Source organism: Pleurodeles waltl, chromosome 8 (genome assembly GCF_031143425.1).
Source record: "Pleurodeles waltl isolate 20211129_DDA chromosome 8, aPleWal1.hap1.20221129, whole genome shotgun sequence".
Classification (NCBI taxonomy): Eukaryota; Metazoa; Chordata; class Amphibia; order Caudata; family Salamandridae; genus Pleurodeles; species Pleurodeles waltl.
Window position 1 is genome coordinate 1,512,410,650 of NC_090447.1, and position 15,720 is coordinate 1,512,426,369.

The window sequence follows — 15,720 nt, forward strand, 5'->3', positions numbered from 1 at the left end:
CAGGAGACTGTGGAAAAAAGTCACTAATTTCACTGGTGCATTCTAGATTTTTGTTTATTTTTAAGTTGGAATAAAAATCTAGTCCCACTTCACATTAAAACTGTTTTTCTTTTTTGCAAATGATCAGGCCAGTGTCACCGGTCCTGTCCCCACCTCATGATATGGTCCTGAGCAAGGGGGTCTTGGGAGCAAAGTGGCTGCTCTGCTTGTGTGCCGAGGGAGTTCCCACCCATGAAAAGCGCTCACTGCAATTTTGTTCTAGAGCGGTTTATGAACTTAGTTTACACAAGCGTGCATGGTACTACTGTTCCAGACCCTGTGGAAGAGCCCAGAGGGAGGCCATTGTCTGAACATACACCAGCACGAGGGCTGAGATAAAGTATGGGGCCATATTGAGAATTCATTTACACAGAACTGCGACCTTTGTCAAAGACAGCCTGAAGCTGCCCTCTTCTGTCACATCCTGCCCCACCGACAGGTGCTGTCGCGTCCCATAAGTAGAAATACAAACTCACCTGTCAGACTCCGAAGCGATAATCAGTTACTCGCTTGACGCCTCTCCTATCTGTGAAATATTCTTAGTTTGCTAAAAATGTTCACCTAGGTTCAGAATTCAGCATTTTAATGTCTTTCTGAAGAGCAAGGATCCTGTGCGGCATCTCTCTTGGAGTTCCTTATACTCTACGGATAATGCCAATAATGTCCAGGGTCTGCGGGGTCAGCGGTAGGAAGGCTGCCTTTGTGAGGGCGTGTGAGATGAACCCACCCAGGACAAGCTAGTAAGCATCTGTAGTTGACCCCTTCCCCACCAAGTGTAAGACTAAGATTTAGAGCCAACCAACTCCATATCCTGAAGTCTGTGCAATGACAGTAGTTGTCAGTAGAGTGGCACAGTATGGGCCCATTAGTATCACAGCATCCTTTACATCCTTAAACCAGTGTTCAATAAACATGCATGATGACTTATGTGCCTGCAGCTGCAGGTTACAGATTTGTATTCTCAATGAGTAGATAGACTGCTATTCTCCTCCAGCAGTTCACATAATGATTGTATTGAACCACAGAATTAATGCCTTTTGAGATGGAGCGCAATAAACCATTTATGTTAGTTTTACCATCACAGAGGCAATACCAAGCAAGTCTGCAGACTCTCAGTTTTGGGTTTCAGTGTTACGCTCTTCTGTTTGGTGGCTGTACAGGGAGGACAATAAAGACACTTGGGGCCTGATTCAGACTTGGTGGAGAGGGTCCTTCTTTGCAAACAGGATGGAGTACCCTGCCTGCCGAAGCCTGGGTCCATCTCATTTAGAGACAGGCAGACCTTTAGTCTTCCATTGACAAAGCTCCCTTAGCTTCATTGATGGAATACTTCCTCTGATAGCCCAATGGAGGAGGGTTTTTGGCAGAAGGTTATTCTGGAAGATGCAATTACTTTTTTTCTTTGTCCTTCACAATTAGGAACAAAAACAGGCAACAAGTGACAGGGAAAAAACAGGACTGATCTCCACATCCTCAGAGAAAACTCCCAGGGCATAGGTGTCATTAGTTTTTGTTTTACAAAAACAAAAACTCCTGAAGTGGGGGTTTGTTTTGTGTGCAACCCTCAAAACCGATGGCAAATGTTCACCAGACTTTTAGAACAGTGAAAGGGACCTTTCCTTTCAATGAACAGAACCTGCTGTCATCTCTACATTTGGCAGGCGGGGTACCCTTCGGATGGCTGAGGTAATGCCATCCCGACAGAAACTCTTGCATTCGCAAATCTCAAAATCAGGACCTCAATCAATAATTAAAGCTTTGGCATGAGATATAGGTTTAATTCTTTGTCGGAATTTTTGCATCCTGTCGAATCTTGTACCCCACTGCAGTTCTCATCGCTGCTTTTTTGCTTGGCTACTTTAGCCTTCGACTGAGTGTAAGTTTTATCCACATTTTTTCCCCGCAGCTGTATCTTGGCATTGTGCTGTCAGCAGTCGTCATCATCACTGGCTGCTTTTCCTACTACCAAGAAGCCAAGAGCTCGAAGATCATGGAGTCCTTTAAGAACATGGTGCCTCAGGTGAGCATGAGACCGGGGAGAGGGTTCCAGGCATAGGATGCTATTGATAGGTCAAATGGGTCTGGAAGAATGAGATGGAAGAAAGCCTGGTACGGCCTGGGGCAGCGGGGTCCATGGATAGGATGGCAGGAGTGAAAGAAGACAGACATGTCTAGTGACTTCCAAGAAAGGCTTGGAGAGATGTACGGTTCATCATGTGGGTAAGAAAGCTGGCACAAGGGATAGAGCAGCAGTAACCGGAGACCCGCAGGTCCACTGAGGATGGACGGAAGTATGATTCCCCTGTAGAGATGCAGAATGGAAAGAGGCTTCAGGAACAGGAGCAATGGTGGGGAGAGGCAGGTCTATGGAAAGGCATTTGAAGACATATCCACTCTGAAAGTACTTTGTAGCGGGTGCGAGACCTTTTCATGTTAGTTACATCAGAGGTATCTTGAGTGCTGAAGAAAACATTTTAGACATACAGCAGGTGTTCTTGGGGGTAAGCCGTGAACCACACCTCAAGGAATAGAATGCGTTTGGGAAAAGAAAGTCAGGGAAAACTTTCCGTTCCAAGGAGCTGAGGTACCTTAAGGAGAACTGTGTCTTACAAGTGCTCAGATGCAGAGGTTTTAACAGTCTTTTGCTGACCTCACAGTCCACATCGGCATGCTCTGAACTGTTTAGAAAAATAATTTCCAACCTGGCGGTAGCTCATAAGGTGAACTTACCATTTAAATAACTCCTTATGATCTGCCAGTCACACCTGGAGGAAGGGGGAAGGAGAGACACAGACCTACCATGGAATTATGGAGGCCAGGGTTTGGGCACACTCCATTCTGATCCGGCAGCGGCATATGGGTGGACTCAGAATGGAGGAGTATAGAAGCTTGAGTACACTCATTAGAGATCTGACAAGAGAGGGTGGATGGTCTCAGAATGGTAGAGGACAGAGGCTTGAGTGTACTTGTTAGTGATCTGACAATAGAGGATGGGTGGTCTCACAATGGGAGAGCACAGAGGCTTGACCTTGTTTCTTTATGGCACGGCAGTGGGAGATAGAATGTCAACTAGAATGTACAGGGGTTTGAGTATAGTGCTTTTTGCCACACATGGGCGGCTTGGAATGCCATCCAGGGATTCTGTCTTGGGGCGTAATGTAGTAGGACTATCTAGAAAGAATAACAATGGTAACTATAACATTGTTCCCGTAAAACTGTACCTTGACCAGCGAAGAATTTAGGCTTAAAGAATACTATTGATTACCTGTGATGGGAGCCCGTTGTCATGGGAACAGGCCTGTAGGAAGTGAAGGTCAGCAATGAGTCATTTAGTAGCTGAAGTGTGGTATCTTGAGATGAGTATTGGAATTGACAGATTCCTCTGTGGCGGGACATTGATCCTACGCCTTGTATCGATTGCTAAATGTTAGTTCTCTTGAGCATTGCGCCGGATAATGATTATTAATCCTGTTGATGTTCCTTTCTCTTCTGTGGTCTGCCAGCAAGCCCTTGTGATCCGGAACGGAGAGAAGCAGACCATCAATGCAGAGGGTGTTGTTGTTGGCGACTTAGTAGAAGTGAAAGGAGGCGACCGGATCCCTGCAGATCTTCGCATTGTATCTGCTCATGGCTGCAAGGTGAGAAAATACGAACAACTAAGGAGTTATTCGCAACGGTAAATTTACATGTGTAGATTTACTCATGTATAAATTTACTATTACACTTAGGAGTAATCTTACTAATCCTAACTATTCAGCATTTCCAAGGGTAAAGTTACTCCTAGGTGCAGACTTGCATGTCTCCAGCCTGGTAAAGCTTCCTACATCAGAATTAATCAGTAACTTTTCATATGTAAGCACAGGCCTCCATCTTTGGGGTGGAGCTATGGCTCTGGTACACTTTAGAAAAAAATAATAAAGTTGAATAGTTTTTAAACAAATATTTAAAATACATTTATATACAATAAACATGTAAATTATGATGAACCTAGAACTAACAAAGTAAAATGTCACCAAACAATAAATGTTTAAGAAATAATTAAATAAATAAGATACATTAATTTATTTTAAAATTATCATTTAAAATCATTTTTTAAAAACCCACCCTCACTAGAAGTTTTTTATTTGTTAATTATTTTGCAAATTTTATAAAACATATTTATTTAACTAATTTTACTTTTTTATGAAACAGTTTAATAGTTTTATTTAATTATTGTTTAATCAAAAAGATAAATATTACTTTTCTTAATGTAGGGAAAAATGTGATAACTTTTAAAAGTTAAAATATGTGCGATATTTTAAGTTCCTGCCGCCATTGTTTACTGTGGGAGTGTATTGCAGTACCGGTCAGAGACCATGGCCCTCATAAAGAACATGGCGGTCTGGACCGCCATGCCGGCGGTGGCAGTAATTGCCGCCAACGGCATAGCGGTCTAGACGGCCACATAATGAACGTGGCTGAACCGCCACGTTTGAAACGCTTTCTGATCCAACTGGGCAGCGCTGCAAGCAGCACTGGCCATTGAAAAATGAGTCAGATTCCATCAGCCAGTTTACAGCGCTAGGGAAAGGCTGGCAGAATGAGTGAGTCGGGTACAGGCAGTGAAATGCGTGACGGGTGCTGCTGCACCCGCCGCACTGCTACATTGCCACCGGCTCAATTTGGAGCCAGCGTCAATGTTCAGGCCCTGCTTCCAGCTGGGTGGCTAACGGAAACACTGTTTCCGCCCGCCGGCCCAGCTGGATGTTTATTATGTGGCCGGCGGGGGGTTCTGTCTGCGCGCTAGCGGTCTTTTATTGACCGTCAGCGCCGAGATCGTAATGACCCCCCATGTGTGGTCTTTCTCTTCCTGGACTCACACTAAGGCTGGACTGGATTACATTTACAACTGTTTCGAGTCTTTTGTGACTTTAGTAACTTTAGAAGAGCAGTTTGTGAATAGGGTTGAGCTTACTCTGATGAGGGTGGGTATTTGCATGACCCTCCCTCTAAACTCGTCCTCACTCTTCCCTAACCCGATCCTTACCTCCTTAATCCTTCCCATGTATTAGTAAGTATTCTCCATTTCCGAGTCACTACCTTAGGCTCCTCTCACCTTTACTAGGTGTGCAGAAATATCTGCATAGAGAAGATAAGAGAGGCATGGAAGGAGACCTCTGCTTGTAGGCTCGTGAATAGAATTCGTAGAACAGGAGTAGTACTAGTCTAGTACTACTAAACATAAAAAGCAAAGTTTAGGAACAGGCCTCTGAATGTCTAAGTAGCTTGCTCGACCCTCCTTCCAGAGTCCACCAAAAATTCAGAGTTAAAGGTACACTTGTGTCCACTTAACCCCAATTAACCCCAACAATTTTCATCATCCATGAGGTGTTGCACTCTATTCATCTCCTCTGTCTCGGGTAGTATCCAGGGCAGAGATGCTCCATGTTATTCTGTGGAATGTCTATCTGACCATCATTACCACGTTTTGGTCCTTTCTCTTTAGATCGGAGCAGTGAACTTCGCTCCCCTCTCCCCTGTGGCAGTGGGATTACCAACAACTAATCTTGTTTTGCACTTTCTCTTGTAGTCACCACACTTTGAAAGTTAGTATGTGGTAGTTTTTTCCATTTTTGTATGAAATAATTAAGTTATATTTGATAGTGAGGACATTTTTGGCCCACAGATCCTTGGTTGCGCGTCTTGCTGCCAAATATTGGTAACAGCAGGTTAGAATGGCTGTCAGGACTTTTATTTTTTATTTAATATTGAATTGTAATTGAATCACGTACAATGAGGGTAGGGTAGAAATATGCTTCTTGGCCTCTCTTTTGAGTTACAGTGTAGTTTTGTGTTTTTGTAGGGTACAGGTTCATTATTGTGCTAATTAAAGAGAGCCCAACTCTTGACTCATCTAGGGTGTTTGTAAGAAATTGATGTGGGCATGTGTGGGGGAGCAGGGAGAATGCCCATCCTCTTCATTTAATATTTAATTTAATCAGGCCTCAGGAGAGATCTGTGATGAGCAGTGAAGGTAGGAGACGTCCCTGCTCTGACAGCTCTCCTTCTCTGGCCTTCTAACGTGTAACCATGGACATGTGTTGATTTTGTGTGTTGCAGGTAGATAACTCTTCTCTCACCGGTGAGTCCGAGCCCCAGACCCGGTCACCAGATTTCACCAATGAGAACCCACTGGAAACCAGAAACATTGCCTTCTTCTCAACTAACTGCGTGGAAGGTGAGTGCGGAGCAGCCTGGTGGGTCTAGCACAGTATTGGGCTGGTGGGTGTAGCACTGCATCTGATGTATCTAGCATGGCATCCCAGCGAAATGGTGGGTTGAGTTCAGCGCTAACTCATTGGGTACAGTGCAGCATCGCTCTTGATGGGTGTAGAACAGCATTGGCCAGGTGAGTGCAGTAAGGCACTGGGTATATTGAGTGCAGTAGATCATTCATTCATCTGTTTTTATTGTTTTTTAAAGGCAATGCTTTTGCAATGACATACATTAGTTGACAGCATATGCATTTTAATACATGAATGGTGTTGGACGATGTTATACATAGCACAACAGCTGAAACATGATTGCGCAATGATTAGTAGAGGCAATATGCAAATGCTGTATCAGCGCAATATACTATCACCTGCATTAGCAATGTCATTTCACACTACTAAGGGTTTGGTACTAATACAGATTTGCAGAAATCAAGCCAATCTAGAATAAGCATGCTCGCGTGTACAGTGATGTCAGCAGATTATTCTGTATGCGTTAACAGAGAACAGTTAAACCATTTTGCAACAAAGCATTAGCAGAAGCAACCACACCGGGGATAAAACACAAACCACCAGAGAGAAAAATAAGGGGTGCTGCTTGCAGATGTTCTGCCAATGATACTGGTGCATCTGTGTAGAGGAGTAGATTGGTACCTGGTGGATATTGCATCAAGCACATCGATGAGGCAACTGAGTGCTAGCGGGTAGGACTATGATTTGATGCACTGATTAGTGTCCGTAGATGCCGGTGTGGTGCATTTGGCTAACTAAGTAGTGACGAGTGCCCCTCTGTATCCTCTTCATTACTCAGTAGTGGCTCGACTCGCTTGTCGGCACATTGCTGAAAGTTGTGTGTAAATCAGTCAGTATTGCATCCCAACTAGGGGCTATTGGGTATTTGCAAAGGCCAAGGGCATCTTCCCGGCGAAGGGCAATGCGCTCCGTTTGTGCCCAGATTGTCACTGATTGCAGCTGGGCCTCAGCATAGCAGGTCAGGCACTCTCCATCTGAGAGTGATCAGTCTTTTGGCCGGTGTGAAACTTAAGTCCAGAATTCTTGCAGTGACGCGGTTGTTTTGGGTTCTATGGAAGAGTCCCAGGAGGCAAGTCTCCCACGTAAATGGGACTGTGCGGTTCAAGCCGTGCAGCAAACGCTGCATCGCCGTGGTCCAGTAGCTCGGTAGGTGGGGCGGGACCATAAGATGTGTTACAGGTCTGCGTCCAGTAGGTGACAGCGAGCATTTTGTGTCCGTTCGATGTAAGCAGCGGTTGATTTTAGCCAGCGTCAATTAGGCACATTGAATAAGGTGGAATCTGGCACTGCACGGCACCTTCGATGGGCTTTCCAGTAGGCTGGTGTAGGAGGCTGGCCTGGCTTATAGTGGGTACCTGATGGTACTTACACCTTGCGCCAGTTCCAGTTATCCCTTATTAGTAGATTAGTAGTGTTCTAGCAGCTTAGGCTGATAGAGGTAGCTATAGCAGAGCAGCTTAGGCTGAACTAGGAGACACGCAAAGCTCCTACTATACCACTTATATCATATAGCACTATATCATAAGAAACACAATTCTCAGAGTTACCAAAAATAAAGGTACTTTATTTTAGTGACAATATGCCAAAAGTACTTCAGAGGATATACTCCCTTAGGAGGTAAGTAAAATACACAAAATATACACACAAACCAAACTCAGGTAAGTAAACAGAAAAGTAGTGCAAACACCGTAGAATACAATAGGATGCAATAGGCCTAGGGGCAGCACAAATCATATACTAAGAAAAGTGGAATGCGAACCACTTAGGGGCCCCTGGCTTAGTGTAGTATGTAGAAGGTCTATAGGAGTGTAAGAAAACACTAAAGATGTCCAAGATACCCCACCCCAAGACCCTGAAAAGTAGGAGTAACGTGACCCTACTTCCTCAGAAACACACTAAAGTCGTGATAGGAGATTCTGCAAAGACCACAACAGACAGCAAAGCACTGAAGACGGATTCCTGGACCTGAAGACCTGTAAAGGAAGGGGACCAAGTCCAAGAGTCACAAAAGTGTCCAGGGGGCAGGAGCCCCCTAAGCCCCAGATGAAGGTGCAAAATGGCTGCCTCTGTGTGGAAGAAGCTGAAGATTCTGCAATAACGGAAGGTACCAGGAACTTCTCCTTTGCACTGAAGATGTCCCACGGCGTGCTGGAGGATGCAGAGTTGTTTCCACGCAGAAAGACCCCAAACAAGCCTTGCTAGCTGCAAGGGTCGCGGTTGAAGGAAAAGGGTGCTGCTCGGGCCCAGGAAGGACCACTTGGACGAGGAGACAGAGGGGGCGCTCAGCCACACAGAGAGCCCACGCAGAAGCAGGCAGCACCCGCAGAAGCACTTGAACACGGGCTTAAGAGAACTGAGCACGGCGGTCGTCTCAACACTACAAAGGAGGGTCCCACGAAGCCGGTGGCCAACTCAGCGAGTTGGGCAATGCAGGACGGAGTGCTGGGGACCCGGGCTGTGCTGTGCACGAAGGATTCCTTGCAAAAGTGCACAGAAGCCCTAGCAGCTGCAGTTCACACAGTACACAGGATTACTGTCTGGCATGGAGAGGCAAGGACTTTGGGGGTCACTTGGATCCAGCTCCTGTGTTCCAGGGACCATGCTTGTCACGATGAGAGGGGACCCAGAAAACCGGTGAAGCAGAAGTTTGGTGCCTGCGTTAGCAGGGGGAAGATTCCGTCGACCCACAAGAGATTTCTTCTTGGCTTCTAGTGCAGGGTGAAGGCAGGCTACCCCCAGAGCATGCACCACCAGGAAACAGTCGAGAAAGCCGGCAGGATTAGGCGCTACAATGTCACTGGTAGTCTTCATGCTACTTTGCTGCGGTTTTGCAGGTGTCCTGGAGCAGTCAGCGGTCGATCCTTGGCAGAAGTCAAAGAGGGAGATGCAGAGGAACTCTAGTGAGCTCTTGCATTCATTATCTGATGAGAAACCCACAGGAGAGACCCTAAATAGCTCTCAGAGGAGGATTGGGTACCTAACCAGGTAAGAGCCTATCAGGAGGGGTCTCTGATATCACCCGCTGGCACTGGGAACTCAGAGGCCTCCACTGTGCCTTCACACCTCTGCATTCAAGATGGCAGAGGTCTGGGACACACCGGAGGAGCTCAGGGCACCACCCCTGGGGTGGTGATGGACAGGGGAGTGGTCACTCCCCTTTCCTTTGTCCAGGGGCGGGGGATCCCTGAACCGGTGTAGACTGGCTTATGCAAGGGGGGCACCATCTGTGCCCTTCAAAGCATTTCCAGAGGCTGGGGGAGGCTACTCTTCTCAGGCCCTTAACACCCATTTCCAAAGGGAGAGGGTGTAACACCCTCTGTCAGAGGAAATCCTTTGTTCTGCCTCGCTGGGACTGGGCTGCCCAGACCCCAGGAGAGCAGAAACCTGTCTGAGGGTTGGCAGCAGCGGTAGCTGCAGAGAAAACCCCAGAGAGCTAGTGTGGCAGTACCCGGGTTCTATGCTAGAGCCCCGGGGAAGCATGGAATTGTCCCCTCAATACCAGAATGGTACTGGGGTGACAATTCCATGATCCTAGACATGTTACATGGCCATGTTCGGAGTTACCATTGTGAAGCTACATATAGGTAGTGACCTATATGTAGTACACACGTATAATGGTGTCCCCGCACTCACAAAGTCCGGGGAATTTGCCCTGAACAATGCGGGGGCACCTTGGCTAGTGCCAGGGTGCCCACACACTAAGTAACTTAGCACCCAACCTTTACCAGGTAAAGGTTAGACATATAGGTGACTTATAAGTTACTTAAGTGCAGTGTAAAATGGCTGTGAAATAACGTGGACGTTATTTCACTCAGGCTGCAGTAGCAGTCCTGTGTAATATTGGCCTGAGCTCCCTACGGGTGGCAAAAGAAATGCTGCAGCTCATAGGGATCTTCTGGAACCCCAATACCCTGGGTACCTGGGTATCATATACTAGGGAATTATAAGGGTGTTCCAGTGTGCCAATCAGAATTGGTAAAATTGGTCACTATCCTGCAGTGACAATTTTAAAAGCAGAGAGAGCATAAGCAGTGAGGTTCTGGTTAGCAGAGCCTCAGTGACACAGTTAGGCACCACACAGGGAACACATTCAGGCCACAACTATGAGCACTGGGGTCCTGGCTAGCAGGATCCCAGTGAGACAGGTAAATACAAACTGACACACAAGTAAAAATGAGGGTAACATGCCAGGCAAGATGGTACTTTCCTACAGCTGGACCATTGCTTGTCCATGCACAGTGTGCCCCGAGCAGTCTTCCATCGATCACAGAGTAATGTGAGTGGTGGGAAGGTGTGGTGTTTTAGGGAATCTGCCAGCCAGCGCGCTAAGTGTCTAACGGTGCCAAACGTGTAAATATTGCAGCATAAGGTTTGTGGGAGGCTCTTGGGCTATTTCCCGCCCATGTCGGCCCCAGCACCCCAATGATTGAACAGTCCAGGAGGAAATCTCCGGGAGGTAGGCCATTCTCCTCCCTTAAGTCGTCTAAGGTGAGTAGAGTATGGTTGTCATATAGATCGCTTAGTGTGTGATTTCCAGCAGCATGCCATGAAGTCAACTCCACTGGTGATGTGCTGTAGGGGCCACGTGGCATCCCCAGTAGGGCAATGGCCAGTGCGTAGGGAATCATCTTTCTAGTGAGGTAAAGGCTTCTGCGGAAGCAGCGATATGCTACATGCAATAGTGGGGCTTTAGGTGTGGGATGCGTAGTGCACGGCTGGATTAAGCAAAGTATGTCAGGAAGTTTCCAAGGCAGGGACAATGTGGCCATGTCAGTCAGGTTTCGAGTGGCTAACCAGCAAGATATCCACTGCAAATGGGCCGCAAGATAGTGGATTTCAAAGTTAGGGAGTGCCAGTCCGCCCTGGTCCGTGGCTCTGTATAGCTTGGTAAGTGCTACTGCATCAGATCATTCATGTGGTGGAGCTACTCGGTATAGTGTGCCTCTGGAGTAGTGGCCTTTTCACAGCATTCACCTTGTAGGTGTAGTGCAGCATCAGCTGATGGTTGCTGCCCGCCGTTGACGTGAGGGGTCTAGTGCACAATGAACGCATAGTGCAGCCTTGGTCTACTGAATGTATTTCAGCATTTGTCCGGTGGGTGTACTGCTGCAGTAGTCTACGGGGTGCGGTGTTACATTGACCCAGTACCAAAAGTGCAGCATTTGCAGAGTCAGTGTGGTGCGGCGCTGACCCAGTTTGTGTAGTGGGTACCGCACAGCACTGACATGGCAGGAGCAGTGCACTATTGTCCCTGTATTGTCTGATGGGTGAAGTGAAACTTGTGTTGTGAGTGCTGCTGTGTATCATTGACATGGTGTGTAGAACTACATCAGCCTGGGTCACAGAGGCCCCAAGGACCTTTAACAGGCGGGCTCCATGGATCCTTTACACATTTCAGCAAGGAATATAGAATGCAAAATTTAAATCGACCTATGAAGCATTAGATTTAGGAACTTCTGACAATGGGTTGGTACCCTCATCCCGAAAATAAAGGCCTTGAGTTTTAGGACCTCACTTGTGTTCCACAGATAGGTACCAGGTGGATATTCATATGTTGTGCAGAAGACTGGGCTTATTCTCAGCTAGACTCAGCTTGCTCGCTTAGGCAACACTGCTTGTAAGAAAGCGTGTAACCTGCAAGTCAGTTTAAAGTATTTGGTAGAGATGAGATGGCAAAGATTTCGATTTTTGCAGCCAATTAGTGATGGCATCAACTGTGGCTCTCAATTGGAAGTGTCAAGAGTAAAGACACAGACGTATGGAGGCTGCATGTAGAAATACAGAGTCTTGGGATTCCCAGAGTGAAAGATAACCTAATCATAAGTGACATCAAAGGCAAGGAAGGCGAGCTTCACTTCATCAGCTGTTCTCTGAAGCACCTTGGCTGCTTTTCTTAGGGAAAAAGGGGTATTCTTAGCTCCCAGCTGGTGCCACTGTTCAGTCAGTGAGTGTCAGAGCACAGAGTCTGAGTCACTGCACCAGCTTTCCTCTACTGCTGAGGATTCTATGGTTTTTATACATTTCAGGTCTGGCTTGATGGCACAGCTGTCTGTGAAATTTATTCTTACAAATTCTTAAACATATATATATATGTATATACACATACATACACACACATATAGAGCTATTTTAAATCTGTAAAGTACACTTAATCAACACACTTTAACTTCTTTTTCTGAGAGATAAATTGTGTACAGATATAAACATTTTTAGTTCTTTTTTCAGTGGAGCAGGCTTTTTAAAGTTTTAGTCACTACTCAGAATGCAAACTAGAGCTATTGCCTTTGCCAATGCTTGTTGTAATTTATTGACCTCTGGCCTACTGTTTTCAGGCACCGCACGTGGCGTCGTCATCAACACCGGTGATCGCACTGTGATGGGCCGCATCGCCACCTTGGCTTCTGGGCTGGAAGGAGGCCGCACACCCATTGCCATCGAGATTGAGCACTTCATCCACCTCATCACTGGAGTGGCCGTCTTCTTGGGTGTCAGCTTCTTCGTCCTCTCCCTCATCTTGGGGTACAGCTGGCTGGAAGCTGTCATCTTCCTCATCGGCATCATTGTGGCCAATGTACCGGAGGGTCTCCTGGCCACTGTGACAGTAAGCAGTCTGAGTGTTTTCGCTGTGATCTTTGTTCAGGCTGTACCACTGAGTCTTGTGAAGTGAGGTCCTAAGTGTTTTAAGGTACTCGTGAAGATATGCTTCTTGGACATAGCATGTTGTAAGCCATGTAAGAAGGATTATACCCACTCTGTGTCCATTAGGAAAAGTGTTGATACATAAGAGTTTTATTGCAGGGGCTTCAGCTCCTTCTAGACTTGATGGTCACATCTCTGCAACAGGCATGCCTTATGACATGTAAGTCATCTTTAGTTATCTCTATAATGTGATTCATTTCTTTAGATTGACCTGTAAAGCAAAGAGATGCTACATCACAGGCCTGTCAGAGCTTTTCATTACACATACAGTGTTTGCAGAAGCATCCGCGACATCTCTTATTGTGCAAGGTGCGTTTCTTGTAGAAATGAGCCCCCTTGCATCATTTCGTCCCATGACACCTTCCTCGTCGCCATGCAGTAATCCTCTACCCGATCTCTTTGCTGACTGCTTTGCTTTGAAACCCATAAATTACATCTTGACTGCTCTTCAATCTGTCTGCTCTAGAAGGTGTTAGGTGTAGATCACACCAGTAAATGAATATAGCAATCCTCTGATCTCAATCTTCGATTTGCTTGCTGATACTTTTGGCAAATCATCATTTTCTCTGGTGCTGTTTTTAGTTGTCAGTACACCTCCTCATCAAGTCACACCTTCCCCCATGAGGTGAGACAGATAGGGTGGCCTGCCACTAAGTGGTGGCTCTGGAGCTGTGGCGGAGGGGTCTTTTTCACGCCCCTCCCCCACACAGTGGCCTGGTGTACTTTCATGTACAACTTCAGTGACGAGGGAAGAAGCGAGGTCCCCAGTGTTTGAGGACACATGTGTGGATTGAATGAGTCTTCCTTAACATTGTTCCTTCTGTAGACATGTTCATTTGTGCAGTGGGTCGTGGACATGAGGCCTGCGATACTCACAGTCCCAATCCCTCTGTGACTCCATCATTGCTTTGATGATCCCCGGTTCCATGGGTTTGAAGTCAGTAGTTTGTGGACACCAAGCCCGCAGTGCCCACAGCCTAACGCCTCTGTGACTTCACCATTGCTTTGATGATCCCTGGTTCAATGGGTTTGAAGTCAATAGTTTGTGAACACAAGGCCCACAGTGCCCACATCCCAATGCATCTGAGGCTCCAGTATTGCTTTGATGATTCCTGGTTCCATGGGTTTGAAGTCAGTGGTTTGTGGACACCAGGCCCGCAGTGTCCGCAGCCCAATGCCTCTGTGACTTCACCATTGCTTTGATGAGCCCCGGTTCTAGGGGTTTGAAGTCAGTGGTTTGTGGACACCAGGCCCGCAGTGTCCGCAGCCCAATGCCTCTGTGACTTCACCATTGCTTTGATGATCCCCATTTCTAGGGGTTTGAAGTCAGTGGTTTGTGGACACCAGGCCCGCAGTGTACGCAGCCCAATGCCTCTGTGACTTCACCATTGCTTTGATGATCCCCGGCTCCATGTGTTTGTCCTCCAGTGACACCTGAGACGTTAATCAAATATTAATCAGATCTCGTGACTGTGTTGGCAATCCAGCAGTAGAGCTGCTAGGGCTGGGCTCCCTGGAAAGGTGACACCCGGCTTTTAGCTTGCCACCACCACATTTGGCTGAAGTCCCTGATCACCACCGCCCTCACCCTTCTGAGAAGTGCACTGCTCCTAATCCTAGGGCCTGCTGACGGTGGAAGGGATTGTACTCTGAGTACAAGAGGAATGGCTCTCCCTCCCCTCAGACATCTTTTTTAGGGTCTGTACAAAGTTTCTTTCAAAATACTGAGCAGCAGCGGTGGACTCCTCAATAGAGGGAAATTGGGTGATTTCATGAGAGGTCAACGAGACAAGGCTGTTTGAACTAAGTTCATCTTCTGCACTGAAGACCTCTCATGCAAGGGAGGAGCCAGAAAAATAAAATACCCTCCACTTTGACCCAAGTGTAGCAATAGATGTGCAAGTGAAGTGCATGATTCCAGCTCTCTTCCTATGAAGGGCCTTGGGAGTTCTACCCCTGGGGAAAATTTGCAGAAGTCGGTGCAAAATCACGAATATTACAGAAAGATCTTAAAGGAATTTGGCCAAATACCACACATTAACCAGTACTGGCGAATGTCTCTTATTCCTCCTTTTCACCTTCATTCGTTCCTTTGTTTGCTTCTTTTCTTCCTACTTTCCATCATCTTTCCTTTGATTTTATGCATATTTCATTCTTTCTTTTCCATCTATTTCCTTCTGTCTATTCTTCCTTCATTCCATTTGGCCATTTTCTAGCTTTCCATCCTTCTTCATACTCCTTTATTCTTATCATGCCCATGTTGTTTCTTCACACCTTGTTTGCATCCATTCTTTTCGTGTTTGTACCATTAATTTCATTAATTAATTATTTTGTCTCTTCGTTCCTTCAGACGCCCATCCTTTTCTCTCACATTGCTTCTTTATTTCAATATATTTTTCTTTTTTCCTCATTTCTCTCCTTTCATTTTATTGTTCCTTCCATTTCTTCTTTCCAGCCGTTATACTTTCTTCTCTGTCTTTTTCCTTCCTTTTTCTTCTTTTACATCTTTTTCCTTATTTCCCGTGTGTATGATCGTTTTTTTGGGGAAAGGGGAGGGGCCACTGGGGTGACGTGCACTGGTGGAGTGCTCAGCACTGCCCCTCAGAGCGCATGCGTGTTTGGCCTGCCGTCTCGGTCCGGCCAAACACACATGCGCACAGGGCTCTCTCCAGCCCAGCAACACAGTTGTCGTGCTGGA

The 15,720-nt window shown here is 46.5% G+C and overlaps 1 protein-coding gene across 1 annotated transcript in view; it reads left to right on the forward strand.

Annotated features, from left to right (window-relative positions):
* Window positions 1–15,720, forward strand: part of LOC138248848 (sodium/potassium-transporting ATPase subunit alpha-1-like) — a 285,654-nt gene that overhangs the window by 101,908 nt on the left and 168,026 nt on the right. The window contains exons 5-8 of the mRNA XM_069202802.1: window positions 1,946–2,059; window positions 3,543–3,677; window positions 6,139–6,256; window positions 12,656–12,924. Coding sequence (XP_069058903.1) covers window positions 1,946–2,059; window positions 3,543–3,677; window positions 6,139–6,256; window positions 12,656–12,924 — 636 coding nt within the window. The remainder of the gene's footprint in view (window positions 1–1,945; window positions 2,060–3,542; window positions 3,678–6,138; window positions 6,257–12,655; window positions 12,925–15,720) is intronic.